The sequence below is a fragment of the Triticum aestivum genome, chromosome 7D (assembly GCF_018294505.1).
Source record: "Triticum aestivum cultivar Chinese Spring chromosome 7D, IWGSC CS RefSeq v2.1, whole genome shotgun sequence".
Classification (NCBI taxonomy): Eukaryota; Viridiplantae; Streptophyta; class Magnoliopsida; order Poales; family Poaceae; genus Triticum; species Triticum aestivum.
The window spans coordinates 193,693,888-193,710,587 of record NC_057814.1 but is presented as its reverse complement, the minus strand read 5'-3'; the positions used below and the strand labels follow the sequence as shown (position 1 = coordinate 193,710,587).

General features: G+C 53.4%; 1 protein-coding gene across 1 annotated transcript; it reads left to right on the top strand.

Moving 5' to 3' along the window:
* Positions 1–680: 680 nt before the first annotated feature.
* On the top strand, positions 681–15,061 carry LOC123165393 (protein DETOXIFICATION 16). The gene is made up of 8 exons (XM_044583028.1): positions 681–1,034; positions 12,981–13,525; positions 13,645–13,731; positions 13,820–13,876; positions 13,978–14,216; positions 14,302–14,420; positions 14,510–14,596; positions 14,710–15,061. Exons 1-8 carry the CDS (start codon positions 777–779, stop codon positions 14,770–14,772), a joined length of 1,455 nt encoding a protein of 484 aa, XP_044438963.1. The 5' UTR covers positions 681–776; the 3' UTR covers positions 14,773–15,061.
* Positions 15,062–16,700: the final 1,639 nt, after the last annotated feature.

Genomic DNA, 16,700 nt, shown 5'->3' with positions numbered 1-16,700 from the left:
TCCGAAGCCATGGACCCATCCATAATCAAGCCGGAGCATGGGTATTCTCATAATCCTGCCACTCCTCCCACGTGAAAACCCATTCCTCCCATTGCCTCCACCTGGATCACCACCGTCCCATCTTCGTTCCCTCGTCCACTGCAAGAGCCGATCATAATGTCCGTTGTCCCGCTGGACCCGGAGGTGGCCGCCGGCAAGGTCGCGTCCGCTCTCCGCCCATGTTGGCGCGTCAAGGCGATTAGGCGAAGAAGATGGAGAAAGCGGTGGCGGCCGGTCATGCTGGAGCTCGTCATCCATGGCGCACCGCCGGGCCGGTGCCGCCCGGGCAATCGAAGGCACCGCTTTCTCCGCCTTCTTCGCCAACGTTTGTTCAAGAGTGCCATGCTAGCAGCATGAAAAGGAGCATGTACAAATGCTTTGTGTATATAAAAAGAATGAAAAGGAGACTGAAACTGAAGGTCTTTGACACGACAACTGGACGAGGGCTTTTGGGATCGATGGATGCATAAAAACGCAATGGACATCTTTTTCCTTCTTGAGAAGGAGGATCACCCCCAGCCTTTACATTCGATTGGGCAATAAATACTTCAGGCTATTTTGAGCACACCCACCCCTTTGTTCCACGTCACTGCCAACCCTCACGTGTTGTGCGGCTATATACTCTGGAATCTGAACACGAGCGACTCCTTTCACTCTCCCCGCACATACTCTGGCGGCAGTCACACACAGCACATAGAACAAGGGTGAGGGGGGAGGAGGCCTCGCCGGAGTCCAGCATGGAGAAGGCAAGCCTCGAGGAAGCGCTCCTCCCGAGGAGCCTGGTGTGCAAGGAGCTCGGAGGGGATGAGAGCCTGGCGGTGGGCGACGAGGTGAAGCGGCAGCTGTGGCTGGCCGGGCCGCTCATCGCCGGCTGCCTGATGCAGAACCTCATCCAGATGATCTCCGTCATGTTCGTTGGCCACCTCGGCGAGCTGCCCCTCGCCGGCGCCTCCATGGCCAGCTCCTTCGCCGCCGTCACTGGATTCAGCCTGCTGGTACGTACCGTTCCGCGTTTATTCCGTCGACTTCGCAACACATGTACAGTAGTACGCTTCTAATGGCCGGACTGAAAGCTCGCTTTTGTGCTAGTCCATTAACATGGCACCTTCGTCATACTAGTAAAAAATCTACTCATTCCTAAATATAAGTCTTTTTAAAGATTTTAATATGAATTACATACAAAGCAAAATGAGTGAATCTACATTATATTCATCCGTTGTAGTTCATACCAATTAGAAAAGGAGAAAGCCATCACGTATCAACTTTCCCCTCGACTGTTGTCTGCCGCATGCATGTGCTCTCTGGATTTTCTGCCGCTAGCTAGTGACCAGTAGTTTATCTGTAAGATGACAAAAATCACTGACAAGTACTGTGACAGTGCCACTATTAGTTCGCTACTGTCAACATATGCGATTATTTTTAATCCCGTACGCAGTCCATGTGTTAGGTCGATTGATCAGGAAGGTTGGTTCTCTATGAGGAATACTGGATCAGTGTCCGTATACAAAAATAGGGACACTCTTTTATACCCTTTACTTGTGCACGGACAGTCGGAGCAACGCACCACGGTCATACCTAGCAGGGCAAGGGAGGGAAGCCGGAGAAAAGCCAAAGGCACAAGACGGTCAAGGCAACGCCAAGACCAGAAACATCAAAGGGCAAGAGGGCGAGGTGGAGCCCCCCAGGCCATTGCCGGGGCGGCCTCCGCGGCCCCGGCAAGAGCCTTGCCGGGGCAACTTGCCCAACACCAACAGAGCGAGCCACCCTTGAGCCCACGGGTTCCGACCCAACCAACTACGTTGGAACCAGGGCTCGAAAAGACACCTCCGTGGTGGCATGCAGATCTTCGTCAAGATCATAAAGATGTGAGATCGGATGAGGACCAGAAGACGGCGACCCTCGGCGGGATCCCAGCCGAGGGAATCCACAAGACCACCGGCAAACGCCTTGCCGGGGACGACTGCAACGCCACAGCAATACCCTTGTCGGGCCCCCGGCAAGGCCCTTGCCGAGGACATCAGCGGGGCCACAACCAGGCACGCGTCGACCAAGACTCCGCCGCCGTTCGCATGCAGCTGCCAGCCAACCAGCTGGGCAGGCACCTGCGTGGCAACATGCGGCTTCCAAACCAATTCAGCAAGCACCAGCGTGGTTGCATGCAGATCTTCATGAAGACCCTACCATCGCGCCACCTCAGTTGTCTGCCTGCCTACATGGCGCCACATGCATCGCTGGCCTGGGCGCGTGTCGAAGCAAGGCAAGGCGGCGACGGACGGGACGGGCCCCGTTCCCATCCCCGATAAAGCTAAGGGACACCTAAGCGATGCATTAAATGTGTCTTACGGGCGATAAGCTCGTAGCACTGTAGATTTTTCCACCTCCTGTGTGACACTATGGCAGTCCCTCTCGACTATAAAAGGAGGCCCATGGCATACTGGAGAGGGATTCAGCTCTTTTGGGCAAGTTACACCCCGTAGCTAGCTCAAGAACACAAGAACACTCAATACATCCACCAAAGCAGGACTAGGGTATTACGCATCCTCGCGGCCCGAACATGGGTAAACGACCCATGTGCTTCTTGTTAGACCTGCTCTTCTCATAACCCCGCGCCCGCCGACCGTAGAAGGGATTCCAGTGATCCCATAGGTGTCGTTTCCACCGACATCTTTGGCGCGCCAGGTAGGGGGCGCAGTTGTGAGAATCTGGTTTAGCAACCAACTTAGCAGTTCCTTGTGGCCATGGTTTCTAAGGAAGAAGACGGCCAAGAGAGCGGCGTTGCCTGCAAGCGCGAAGGGCGCTAGTGCGGCGACAGGAAAGCTAAGTCATACCGAACTTTAAATATTTCCTTTTTATATAAGGTTATTCCCCTCGGAGATCTCGTTCTTTGTATGAAAAACCTGCACGCAAAGGGGGCCCTCCCGCGATTGGCAACGCCCTTGTTCTGTTTCGAGTCCGCTCAACAGCTCAAGCGGCCGCGTCGAGAGTGGCAGGGTAGCCTTCCGCAATTGGCAACGCTCTCGATTCTGACTCGAGTCAAGCTCGACAGTTCGAGCGGCCGCGTTAAGGGCGGTAAGGTGGTTCGCTCGGCAGCAAGCACACCCGGCAGGCCATTGGGGATCCGTCCTCAAGACGCCACCCTGGGTTTACGCGCCGGCAAGCCTACCCAGTTAACGTAGGGTGGACATACAAAGGAAAATCGAACAGGAAAATAACATGCATTGTATCAAAAGTACTGCAGAGTTATATTACATCAATTGTTGCCGCGGTTCTAACTAAAGATAGAAATTGTCTTGGTCATGAACCTGCAGCGACGATAAGAAACGGGGTGCCTAATCCCGGCGCTGGCCCTCCACCCTCTGGATTCCGTCGATGCGTCTGATGATGGGCTTGATACGCTCCTTGAGCGCCGCGATGTCTGCATCCTCCGGCAAGCTCTCCAGCGCAGCTTCGAAGTCGAGGTCAGGATTCCAGTGCGCCACCTTGGCGAGGACCTTGGTCATGGCACCCCGGCAAAGTCTCCGGGACTCATCGGCCAGGGAGGCCTCCCGGTTGGAGTGAAGCTGCTCCAGGGCCCCGAGGACGCCCTCAAAGAACAGGGTCAGGTTGGCGTTGGGACTCGCGCTGCGCTCCGGGGCATACCTCACATTTGGCATCCCCATGGTAGCCAGCTGTGTGGTGATCCTGCCGGCGACGCCCACAAGGCGGCGGATCCAGCGGTTCTCGCCCTCCACAAAATCCTTGTGGTTGGCGGCCTCGTTCTTCCGCAGCAGCTTCTCCTCCTCCAGATTCTTGGTCAGGGTCTCCTCCCGGGCCCTAACCTCCGAAAGCGTCTCCTCAAGGCCCTCCAGTTTCAGCTTCAGGTCCCTGATGGAGTCCTTGGCCTTGGAGAGCTGCTCAACCTTGCCAAGGACTGCGCCCTACGCCTCCACCAGGGCACCGTTGAGCGTGTTCTTCCCCTCGGCCAGCTTCAGGGTCTGGTCCTTCAGCCCGTCCCGCTCCACCTCCAGCTCCTTCACCTTGTCGGCGTGAACTAGAGCCTGGGTATCGAGCGCCTTCCCTGTGCCTCTGCTCTAGCTCTTGCGTCCGCTGCACGACGAGCTTCTCCACCTCCTCATCCTTGCCGCGGAGCGTTGCGGCAAGCTTCTCCTCACACGCGGCAAGGTCCTCCTCCTGGGAGTTCAGCGCGGCCTGGTGCTGGGTCCGAGCGGCCTCGGCTGCGGCGACCAAGCTCTCCGCCGTCTCCTGGGCCTTCTCGATGTCGCCCCGCTTCATGGTGAGCTCCACGTCGCGCTTGGCCAGCTCGCCCTGGGCGGCCTTCAGCTCCCCACAAGCCTGGCGGAACCAAGTCTGCGTCTCGGCGGCGCGCACCTTGAGGTCCGCCTCCGCCTTGTCCACCGTTGCCATCCTGGACTTGGCCTTGTCCAGGCGGGCGCGGTGGAGCGCCTAGAGCTTCCGGAAATTGGCTCCCGTGGCCTGGAGAAGCCGCTCCTCCTGAGAACCGTCGCCACCGGTACTCGGTTCGTCAACAACCCCGAGCCTGGCGGCGGCAAGCACCTCCTCGTCGAACACCTCTCCCTCGACGGGCGCCTTGGAGCTCGACGCCCCTGGGAGGTGGACGAAAAGGTCGTCGGTCACCCACAGATACCTGCCGGAGCCAGAGGCAGTGGAGGAGGAAGGCTGGTCATCAACCACCACCTCCTCGGCAGCGGCCTTGCCGGCCTCCCCGGCAGGTCCCTTGGCGGCGTCCTCAGCAGCGCCCTTGGCGGCCTCCTCGGCGGCGATCTTCTTGGCCTCCGCCTTGGCGACATCCTCGATGACGGTGTCTATGTCCTCCTGGTCCACCGACGGGGGATCTGGATACCAAGGAGGGGGGTGAGGCGAAGCCAGGACCAAGATTCAAAAAGAACAGAAAAAGGAATAGGGACGGAAGGCGAGTGACTTACCCGTGCCGGGCTGGGAAGCAGAGGTCCCCTCCCCGCCAACATTTGGCACCGAGGCGATGCCACCGGCGCCGGGGTTCTCCTCCTCCTCCTCCGTGTGCATGGGCTCGGTGCTTGGCACCCTTGCCGGGGACGCCCTCGGGGCGGCGTGGTTGATGGGGGCGGCGTGTTCGGAGTAGCCCTCTGTGGCTCCTCCTGCTGCTGTCCTCCTCCTACAACCACGACAAGGTCAGCACCAAGAGATCGTGCCCCCAACACACGTCGACGAGGGGTGAGCGGTGAACTTACGCTGAGGGCTGTGCCAGGGGCTGCTGTCCGGGCTGCTCAACACCACCAGCGGTGTGCCGGAACTACCTGTCGGGGGCTGGCCGCTTGCCGAAGCCCTGACCCTCTTCACCCTCTGGGCCAGTGTCTCCGCATCCCTGCAAAGATAAAGACGAATCAAGATAAGTGGTATGATCCGAGGAGACGGAGATGACGGAAAGGGACAAGATACTTACTCGTCCTCCACCTCCTCCTCTGCTGCTTTCCTCTTCCTCCTTGGGCTGAGGGACCCGAAGTCAAAGGTGACCTCCGCATCGACGTCTGCATCAACGTCTGCCGGGCGAGGGGAGGAAGGCAGAGTCTGGACGCGCTTGGATGAAGAGGAGGCAGATGCTTTCTCCTTCGCCACCGCGGCCTTCACCGATTTCTTCGCGGCCGCGGCCCTCGTCTGGCGCGCGGACGCCTCCTGAGCTTGCCGAGGCTGCACGACCCTGTCGGGCTGAACCGGCTCGCCAGAGGTGGCCCGCCGCAGGACTCGCCCTCTCCCCGTGGCCAGAGGGTCGACAGCCTCGGCCTCCTCCGATGACGACTCGTCGACCACATCTTCGACAAGAGGGCCCCCGGTACAGGCGCTGCCGGCCTCCCCAGCTGCCTCCGCCCACTGGGCGAGCTCCTTCTCCTCCGCCTCCATCACGGCCTTGTCCTCTACGCCGCCGGCGCTGCCGGCCTCCTTGGTGAGCTCTGCCTCCACCGCCTTGGCGGCGATGTAGTCCAGCTCCGCCTAGGTGGTGTCCTGGACGAGTCGCGGCTCGTCGGTGACGTACCCCTCATGCAAGGTGTCGAAGAACTCCGCACTTGAATTTCCTCGGGCTCGACCCAGCTCGGGTCAAGGTCATGCGCCTTGAAGTCCGGCATCATGGTGATGATGTCGGTCTGGCGAGAGTTGTTGCTCAGCGGGACCACTCCCGCCGACAACCTAAACAAGGGCCCCTTGGCGACCTTGCCGGCCTTCGCGGCGGCCCTCATGGCCTTGCCGGACCGCTCGACCTCGCTATCGCGGTTCACGTTGAGCTGAAAGAGCCGCTGGCAGAAGTGGGCATGCCCCATCACCGTGAAGTTGTGGTCAAGGCCGGGGTGAAGCCTCATGATGTCGGCGGCGTTCGTGAAAAGACAGGTCGGCCTTCCCTTGTTGTGAAGTGGAGCGATTCGACGGCGGATCAAATCCGCCCCGATCATCTCAAGGGTGAGCCCGGCCTCGGTGAGGCGAAGAATCCTGGTGGTGGCGACCGTGAGCTTCGCATCGTCGGCATCAACATCGCTCCAGTCGCTCCGTCGAACCGGCGGCGCTTGGCGAACCCGGCAGAAATCTTGTGGATCATCCTCCTCAATCCAGCACCACCGGCCCCGCCATTCTTCCCACCTCTCCTTCTGAGCGCCCTCCGGGTATGCCCCCTTGGACCGTGGGATCCAGGCAACGCAACCGGAAATGGCGCCCCCCGGTTGGATCCAAGGGAAGAAGTAGTGGCGGAAGAGCGCCGTGTTGGGATGCACCCCGGCGAAACCCTCGCAGAGGTGCGCAAAGAGAGCCATGCACGCCACGGCATTTGGAGTAAAATCCAGAAGGTGGAAGCCGTAGGTGTGCATGACGTCATTGGAGAAATCAGAGAAGGGGGGCAGAGGCCGCAAGAGAAGTAATCGACGAAGAATGGATACCGATTTGGGGCGGCCTCGGCGCAATTGGCGGGGATGACACGCATGGTTGGATGCCCCGTCGTCTCCCCCCCCCCGTCTTGCACCCCCACAGGGGTTTGAAGCAGTCCCGGAGTTCAAACACGTCGACCGTCGAGGGGAAGTAGGCGAGCTGCGTCCGCCGCGCCGCCTGCTCACTCTCCGGCGGCTCCGTCGCCCGGGCATCTTTGGCCACTCCCTTGCCCTTGGTGGATTTGGGAGCCATGGCGGCTGCGAGAAGCGAGGGGTGGAGGACAGCGAAGACGCAGCGGCGGCGAGCAAAGGCGAAAAGCTCGAGAAAGAGGACGAAGGGGGAGGCGGCGGCTCTGAGATTGGAGAAGACGCAGGAAGGGGGGTAAAGTGAGCAGCGCACCCGCGGTTATCCCTTTTTACGGGGAAGGCGCGGGCCGCCTCCTTTCCCATTAACTGCGACGTGACGCATGTGTGCAGAGACTGCACCACGCATGACCCCCACGTCACGCACGACCCCCCACATCGCGCGTTCAACGCGGGTCGTGGGGAAGCGCAGCGGACGAAAAATTATTGCGGTAAAAATCCGCCCCACCTGCCCACGCACCGTTTTGGGCCTGGCCCAACAACGTGTCGCGCTTATGTGTGGCCCAGGCCCGGGGCTCCTGTCGGTGTACAAAAATAGGGGCACTCCTTTGTACCCCTTTACTTGTGCACGGGCAGTCGGAGCCACGCACCACGGCCACACCTAACAGGGCAAGGGAGGGATGCCGGAGAGAAGCCAAAGGCACAAGACGGTCAAAGCAACGCCAAGACCAGAAACACCAAAGGGCAAGAGGGCGAGGTGGACCCCCCCCCCGGCAAGGCCCTTGCCGGGCGGCCTCCGCGGCCCCGGCAAGATCCTTGCCGGGGCAACTTGCCCAACACCAACAGAGCGAGCCACCCTTGAGCCCACGGGTTCCGACCCAACCAACTACGTTGGAACCAGGGCTCGGAAGGCACCTCCGTGGTGGCATGCAGATCTTCGTCAAGATCATAAACATGTGAGATCAGATGAGGACCAGAAGACGGCGACCCTCGGCGGGATCCCAGCCGAGGGAATCCACAAGACCACCGGCAAGCGCCTTGCCGGGGACGACTACAACGCCACGGCAAGACCCTTGTCGGGCCCCCGGCAAGGCCCTTGCCGAGGACATCAGCGGGGCCACAGCCAGGCCCGCGTCGACCGCCGCTCTCATGCAGCTGCCAGCCCAACCAGCTGGGCAGGCACCTGCGTGGCAACATGCGGCTTCCAAGCCAATTCAGCAAGCACTTGCGTGGTGGCATGCAGATCTTCGTGAAGACCCTACCACCGCACCACCTCAGCTGCCTGCCTGTACATAGCGCCACAAGCATCGCTGGCCTGGGCACGTGTCGAAGCAAGGCGAGGCTGCGACGGATGGGACAGGCCCCGTTCACATCCCCAATAAAGCTAAGGGACACCTAAGCGATGCATTAAATGCGTCTTACGGGCGATAAGCTCGCAGCACTGTAGACCTTTCCACCTCCTGTGTGCCACTGTGGCAGCCCTTTCGACTATAAAAGGAGGCCCATGGCATACTGGAGAGGGATCCGGCTCTTTTGGGCAAGTTACACCCCGTAGCTAGCTCAAGAACACAAGAACACTCAATACATCCACCAAAGGAGGACTAGGGTATTACGCATCCTCGCGGTCCGAACCTGGGTAAACGACCCGTGTGCTTCTTGTTAGACCTGCTCTTCTCACAACCCGGCGCCCGCCGACCGTAGAAGGGATTCCATTGATCCCATAGGTGTCGTTTCCACCGACAATCAGGAGTAAGTAATTGCCTAATCTGCACTTTAATCCAGAATTCCAGATCTCGAAGGGGACGGATAGAAATTTTCAAACACCATTATATTAACCATCACTCACCCTAGAAGAAAGAAAACTTTGATCTACTAGATGACACGCACTGGTATAGACGAAGGTGCCATCAACAATGTCGACGAAAAACAGAGAAATGATACAAAATTTCGTTCCTTAATTTGTGGTAACCGGTAGAGTCTTTGTGTGGCTCAAGGATGAACAACCTCGGTTAGTTTTCTTTTCTTTTTTCTCTTGGGATTGTTTTAAGGACCAGGTCTTTTGAAGTACAAAAATACGGTGACCAAAACTTAATTAGTGGTGATGATCATGGTGTTCAAAAGGTTAAAACCACGTAGAAATCCTGGAAAATAAAAACAACCGAAAAACATAATAGTAGGAAGCGACATTTAACAAATATAGCCAATATAACACACCTGGTTAAACGAGTGAAAGAACGATGAAAGAAAGTGCATCGACAAAGTAGACAAAAAAACAGAGGCAAACGAAAATATGTAGTTTTGTTTATTGGTGATTGATTCGAACTTATACAACCGGAAACTACGTATGCAAAGAGATGCGTCTATTACAAGGAGGGGAGGGGGGCAACGGGCGGTTAGTCATAATCTTAACCACATGATGGTTTAGACAATTAGAGATTAGTATCGCCTTAATTAACACAAGCTAATTAAATTGTAACACCAACAACACGGAAGTTGTGAGACCCACGTGATTGCGCCTGTGTGTCGTTCCTCTACAAAGCTAGCAAGATGTTGTTCGTCCAATCCCGGATCGATAGTTCCGATGAGGGCACGTCGTGGGGCGAGGAAGGGCAACTCCTGGCACGACCGCGCCTAGCATTATGGAGACCCTAATGCCAATGAGGTACAATGAAATAAAGTCTTACTACACAATGTAGATGTGATTATACAATGGACTGATGATTATGATGTATACGTACTCAATCATAAACAACTACTGAATGAATACAACATTGTGAAGTGCGAGAGCGGGCAGGGGGCAAGGGCCCCCTATCCACCCCACCCCCCACCCCCGAAGGGGTAGAGATCAGAGAACTTACATGCAAATCGTCACCTCCACCTGCACACATCCTACTAGGTCCAACAGTGCACCAAATTTGGGGCGGCGTGAAATGCCGCGAGCACCATCCGAAAGACACCTCCCATCGTTTGGTTGAACCCTTGTACCACCTAGTTCATTCATTGTACCCACATGCAGAATAGAGAATATGCATCTTGAGGGTGGGGTGGGGGGTGGGGACAAATGACTACACATTCAAGAATTTATGCCCCTAAAAAATGTATGGTACGACGCGCGTACAAAAATCTCATACCCTTATCTTTGTTTCTTATGGGCGTAAAATCCTAACCATATCCTATCCACCGGGTAAATATCCGTGCACATGTCCAGACCCTTGGTATCCATACCCCATGGGTACCCATTGCGCAGATCATAATATCGAAGGGTTGTGCCATAATTGCTAGTTCCACGTGTGGTGGATGTGCTAGCCACCGAGAGGTTTATATGGTTGGGGAATTGGTTATTGGGAGGAGGAAGGAGTGGGATACGGAGCTTACATACAAAGACTTGGTAGCTTATGGTTTATAGCACATGAGACCCACAATTAACATAACCGGGTAGGGTCTGGGCATACCATGGATAGAAAATTGTACCCATGACTAGTCGCGTAGGGTTCGCGCACTGCGCTTGAACATGAAAATGTGCTCATACCCTACCCATGCAGGTCGGTTACCCATGGGTAAAATGGTCGGGCCTCTCTACGCTTATTGTGCTATTCCCTGAATCAATACCTAGCATGTATAGTACATGATGAAATACCAAGATAATCACGTGTTAGAAGTATTAAATGGTAGATCCAGTCTCCAATACAATACATACCTGCTTAGCTCAAGGCTAGCTTACATTAGAATACATCAGAAAACAATAATATCTCTATGGTGTCCATCCACTCGCAGGCATAAGTTGAGTACAAACATCTTAAACCAACTTTGCATCACTAACTCATCTTTGAGAAAACCCGCAATATGACACGTTATAGCCCCAAGGGTTTACACATTGAATGTATGGCAGGTTTCACCAGAATGTATAACCTACCTAATCGTGTATTGGGGAAGTGTAGGCCCGTTTTTCTTTTCCAGAAAGCAATTGTAGATTTTCCTTAATTTTATAATAGGTGGATCTACTCTAATATTGGACATACTACATCACACAACCTCCCTAGACCTACTCTCAAACCCAAAGGAAATCACTGCAATTAGATGCTTCTTAGAAGAGGTCTATTATTCAGTCCATCAAGTTTTAGTTAAGAAATGGTGGTGTTGCGACCTTCGTGATAGTTCCTGGTGAAGTTGCTCAAAATTGCGCATAACCGAGGACGCAAGCAATCATTTATCACGTTTTACACTGTCGAGAGCTTTGTGTACTTTGCCCTCATGACCCTAGTCAATCCCTCTTGCCACTAAACATAAATGTAGAGTTGCAAGGACGACCGAGATGAGACCTTTCAGCGGCAGTATCATGTGCTACCTTGGTAGACTCATGCCAACCTACTCATAACAACATATGCTGGTCTACCAGACAAGTTTCCTGCAACTTAGTAAACACAGAGCCCATAATGAGACACAGTTACACGCACTGAAGCTGCTTAACTTGGAACCCGTAAAATCTCTTTGATTTCTAGGTGGAATACCACACGTGTATGTCCCACTGAGTCTACCATAGAGATGGCCCCATGGGAGCCGCTCAATTTTATTTCCCGCCAAGCAACCAGTTCCACCCAGACGATTCATTAATGAAGTGATTACTTAATAGCCATCAACAAAATATCAACCTTCATAGTAGTGTGGTCCCATCCCATTGTATCATAGCAATCAAAGCATTGACTACACGCTGATTACAAGGAATAAGGTAAGGATCAGATGGTTGTTCTACTAGGTTTAGCAACAACATAGTACAATAAATATTTCCTACCTACCTACTTCCAATCCTATTGAAGAGTTCTACATCCATAGAAAAATAAGTGTGACATTATCAGAGGTTACACTTGCGTTGTATTGATGAAGTTCTTCACTCTCACAACCTTGGTATTGCTACTCTTTTCTATCTGAAAAGTCTATCATAAAAATACAATAAACAAACATTCCATACAGAAGAATCAAACAAACAACATAGCTTAACTTGGTATAAGGTTTGGGTTTCTTTAGTATATGAGGTGATAGGTGTTGGAATCAACTCAAAAGAGTTAATGGGAGATGACTATGGCTTCACAAGTTTATAATTGAGGTGGCTTGTGATGGGTCAAGTGTTTGGAATGCAACACGCATGTTGCTCAATGGACTACATATGACTTAAGGTTCATGTGCAAATGGTTTTGGTTTGGGTAGGAACACTGCTACAACTCAAGTTTTAATGGAATATGATTTGATTTGAGTTCAAACTCAACTAGGTCAAGTGATTTGGATATTGGTATCAAGTGAGTTTCTGATAGGTAAGGTTTCTTTGCATGATTCGATACGCAAAAAGGAATCATTGCAATTAGGTGAGTGGTTAACAAGTTCATTCAAATATGAATGACCTCAATTGGAATTTAAGAATGTACGCAAGGATTCATGTTGAATGTGGAAGTTATGATTCAAACTGGTTCGTATTCAGATTTGAAATAATTCATACTTGATAGGTAGGGTTGGTCACAAAACTGTTAAATGGGTTGTGGCCATCATTTGAATTAATTTACAAAAATGTGCATTTGATTTTGACTTGTGGTTTGGCTTCGAATTTATTTGAATTTGAATTCAAACCTTATTTAAACGTTGAAGCCAAACATACGCCTACGTGGCAGCCACATCCCCCTATTTTTTTCCCCTCCGAATCAGTTTTGACCTTACTTGATCAAATAAACGAGCTTACAACCTAAATTTGTCAATCAACTTCTTGGCCTAAAATTTGTAACCAATTTGAGTTAAGGTACTAATGGTGCATTTCACTCTTCTTATAACTGGAGTGGGCGTGGGGACACAGACTTTTCACCGACGAGTTACAAAACTTACAAAACAACTTAATCAGCTTGGCATGGCAGCCGATGCTGCATTTTCAGCCGTCCCTAATACTGCCGCCCTTTCCACGATCTTGACCAGCTTGGCATGGCAACTGCATTGGACACTCTATGCGGACAAGCATTTGGCGCGAGGCAATACCACCTCCTTGGCATCTACAAGCAACGCGCAATGGTGGTGCTCACGGCCGCAAGCGTCCCGCTCGCCGTGGTGTGGTTCTACACCGGCGAGATCCTGCTCCTGTTCGGGCAGGACCCTGACATCGCCGCGGAGGCGGGCACGTACGCGCGGTGGATGATCCCGGCGCTCTTCGCCTTCGGCCTGCTGCAGTGCCACGTCCGGTTCCTGCAGACGCAGAACATCGTGCTCCCGGTGATGCTGAGCGCCGCCGCGACGGCGCTGTGCCACCTCGTCGTCTGCTGGCTGCTGGTGTACGTCCTCGGGCTGGGCAGCAAGGGCGCCGCGATCGGCAACGCCGTCTCCTACTGGATCAACGTGGTCATCCTGGCCGTGTACGTGAGGGTGTCGAGCTCCTGCAAGAAGACATGGACGGGGTTCTCCATGGAGGCCTTCCATGACCAGCTCGGCTTCTTCAGGCTCGCCGTGCCGTCGGCTCTCATGGTCTGGTGAGTGACTTTCCTTTCAAATTGGCAAGTGAGATCTGAGATCTGTTGTTTCTATTTGGTCGATCAGATTTCTGGATGTAGTTTGATCATTGGTGCATGTCTTGATATTGCCATTGCAGCTTGGAATGGTGGTCGTTCGAGACCCTGGTGCTTCTTTCGGGGCTTCTTCCTAACCCCAAGCTGGAGACGTCTGTCCTGTCCATCACGTAAGATATATAGCCTCACCAGCGCAGCGACTCGCTCTTACCGTCTTTATTCCCTTCACATTGGTCTCATGCATGTTCTTGGTGACAGCCTCAACACCGCCAACTGCTTGTTCATGATCCCCTACGGCCTCGGCGCCACCATAAGGTAAACTAACTGCACATTCATTAACTCAGCTGGGTGTCTCACTGACTGGTCGCATTAGCACTCATTTGTTTCTTGTTGTATGATCTGATCTGACCGCGCAGCACCCGGGTTTCGAACGAGCTGGGCGCCGGCCGACCACGGGCTGCCCGCCTCGCCGTGCGCGTCGTCATGTTCTTCGCCATTTTGGAAGGATTGGTCATGGGCATCGTCCTGGTGTCTGTGCGCCACGTCTGGGGCCATGCTTACAGCGACGAGGAGGAGGTCGTCACGTACGTCGCCAAAATGGTGCTGGTCATTGCAGTCTCCAACTTCCTCGACGGCATTCAGAGCGTTCTCTCAGGTATGCAAATGGCCATGGATTTACTTCTCAACAGGGGAGAAGCTTGTCTCGGACAAATAATCCTCACGGATTAGTTGGCATGCAGGTGTGGCTAGAGGCTGTGGGTGGCAGAAGATCTGCGCCTGCATCAACCTTGGCGCGTTCTACGCCGTGGGCATACCGGCGGCGTATCTGCTCGCCTTCGTGCTGCACGTCGGCGGGATGGTGCTTCTCCTCGATTTCTTTCGCAAGTTTTCACCTCTTTGAGGTTTGATATAACATGCTAATGGCGTGAAAATAATTTGGATGGGCAGGGACTTTGGATGGGAATCATCTTCGGTATTCTGGTGCAGGTCTTGCTGTTCGTGGCCATCACACTCTGCACCGACTGGCAGAAGGAGGTATATATATGTTGAAAGATTGCTTCCGTTTTGGCAGATTTAAGTTCATGCGTGTAAGTATGCAGTAATACTACATGCTTTGTCAACTGAATATGTGTATGTATAATGCATAGGCAACGAAGGCAAAGAACAGAGTCTTCACTTCTTCTCTTCCGACGGATCTACTAGAGAAATGAAGATATGGCTTAGTGCTACTGAAGTAGCCAACATATGCTTAGCATGGAGGAGAGTGTGCGGGCAGGGCCTGTAAGAGCAGATACGTAACAAGGCAGAACACAGAGTCTGGCCTTGTGAATTTGGTACAAGTTTCCAATTCCCATGGCGCGAAAAATGTTTGCTATCACACGATGAGATGTGTGAGCAGAATAGGGATGCGATGAAATCCAGAGAAAATCCGCATACAAGTATATCGCAAGGTCAATTATATATTATTCTTAAATGAAAATTACACTAGGTTGACTTTTAGCATACTTGTGTGCGGCTTTGCATGTATCCTAGTACTTTTTTTTTAATTTGCGAACTTCTTTTCAGACCGTGAACATTATTTATACTTACGAACATTTATAAAATCACAAACATTTTAAAAAATGAAGACCATTTTTTAAATCGTTAATATTTTTAAAATTGATAAATGTTTTTTAAATCCATGAATATTTTTCAAATCATACTTTTTTTAATTCATGATCTTGAATCCATGAACATTATTTGAATTTAGAAACATTTCTATATTTTTTATTATTGTAAATTCACGAATATTTTTCAAGTCTGACGTACAACTGCTAAGTGGGGCTGAGAGCATGCCGGTCGGAAGGCGCGACACTGAAGCAACGCGAGTGGCCAAGAGCACCGCCTCCGCCTGCTCTCCGCACCACATTGAATGCTGGCTTAGGGCAACATGATCGGATGACTCAACGAGACAGATTCCCACCGCATTGAAGCCAGATGCCCATCCGTCCGCGTGCTGGCATTGAACATGTGCGATGGCTGAGACACTCACTTCCGGAGCCTGCATTCAAACCGCCGCTTGTCCTTCCTGGCATGACCCGCTATATAAGCACATCCACGACACAACCCACACCACATCTGAGCTGAGCCACATCTCCGGTAGTCCTAGTTGTCAGTGCAGCCGTTTACCTCTCCTCCTCCTCCTCGGACACAATGGACGTACCCTCAAAGGATGGTGGAAGAGCCTTTCACCGCGGTGTCGACACGAGATCGCCGAGTTTGTGCCCAAGTGGAATGCTGAGCGAGCGCGGCGCATAATGGCGGGACTACCTCCGAGCTCACGGATGATAGCCCGGAGGAGGACCACCAGACAATGGAGGAGGCATCCGATGACGAGCCGGTGCGTGTATCTGCACCGCTCACCGACTTCACCATGGCACGGATGCAGGCGCACTTCAATGTCACCATGGCGAAGCAGGAGCAGTCATCGCCCCCGGTGTCAGTATTCTGGATGTTGGAGGAGGAGCCGAGATACAACCTCAACCTCATGGAGCATCACCGGCTAGCGGAGCAGCAGATCGCCGGCGGGTAGGCCAACAAGCTCGTTGTCCCGGCCATGGTTGGGGAGAACCCGGGCTTCATGGACCAGCAGCGGCGCAATGGCCGCGCCGCTTGGCATGGTGGCGGCGCCATGTCCAGGTGGAGGATGGTGTTGCGGTGTGATTGGCTGTAGCGGACGGAAACAATGCCATTGTCAGTGTCGTTCGCGTCGTCCGTCCGTCCTGATCGCGACCTCATCTCCACCGGCAACATCGATAGCCAGGCGACGGCCTCCAACGGCCAGCCGGCGGATGACGACGAAGAGTAGGACGTGGGACACAGATGTGGCCACTTTAATGAGGAGCCTATGACCTGGGAGATGGCCGCCCACGTCTAGGCTAGTTTTACTTTTGTGGTATGTAAAAAGTCCGAATGTGGATGAAAAATTTCATGTCTGCTTCGGTTTCGTACAATTTCTTCATTTTTTATTCATAATGTGTGCGGACGTTTGATGCACATGGTTGGATGGTCGGCTCCCGTATCCGCTTATGAATGCATCCGGACACATCCAGGGATGGACAATGAGTCTGATTCAGGACCCGGCATTGGAGATGACCTT

What these genes read in the sequence shown, in the direction of transcription:
- LOC123165393 (XM_044583028.1), top strand. Translation starts at nt 777, where the DNA reads ATGGAGAAGGCAAGCCTCGAGGAAGCGCTCCTCCCGAGGAGCCTGGTG. An exon ending in TCACTGGATTCAGCCTGCTG is followed by an intron (nt 1,035 to 12,980) that starts GTACGTACCGTT and finishes GATCTTGACCAG; the next exon opens with CTTGGCATGGCAACTGCATT. An exon ending in CATTCAGAGCGTTCTCTCAG is followed by an intron (nt 14,217 to 14,301) that starts GTATGCAAATGG and finishes GTTGGCATGCAG; the next exon opens with GTGTGGCTAGAGGCTGTGGG.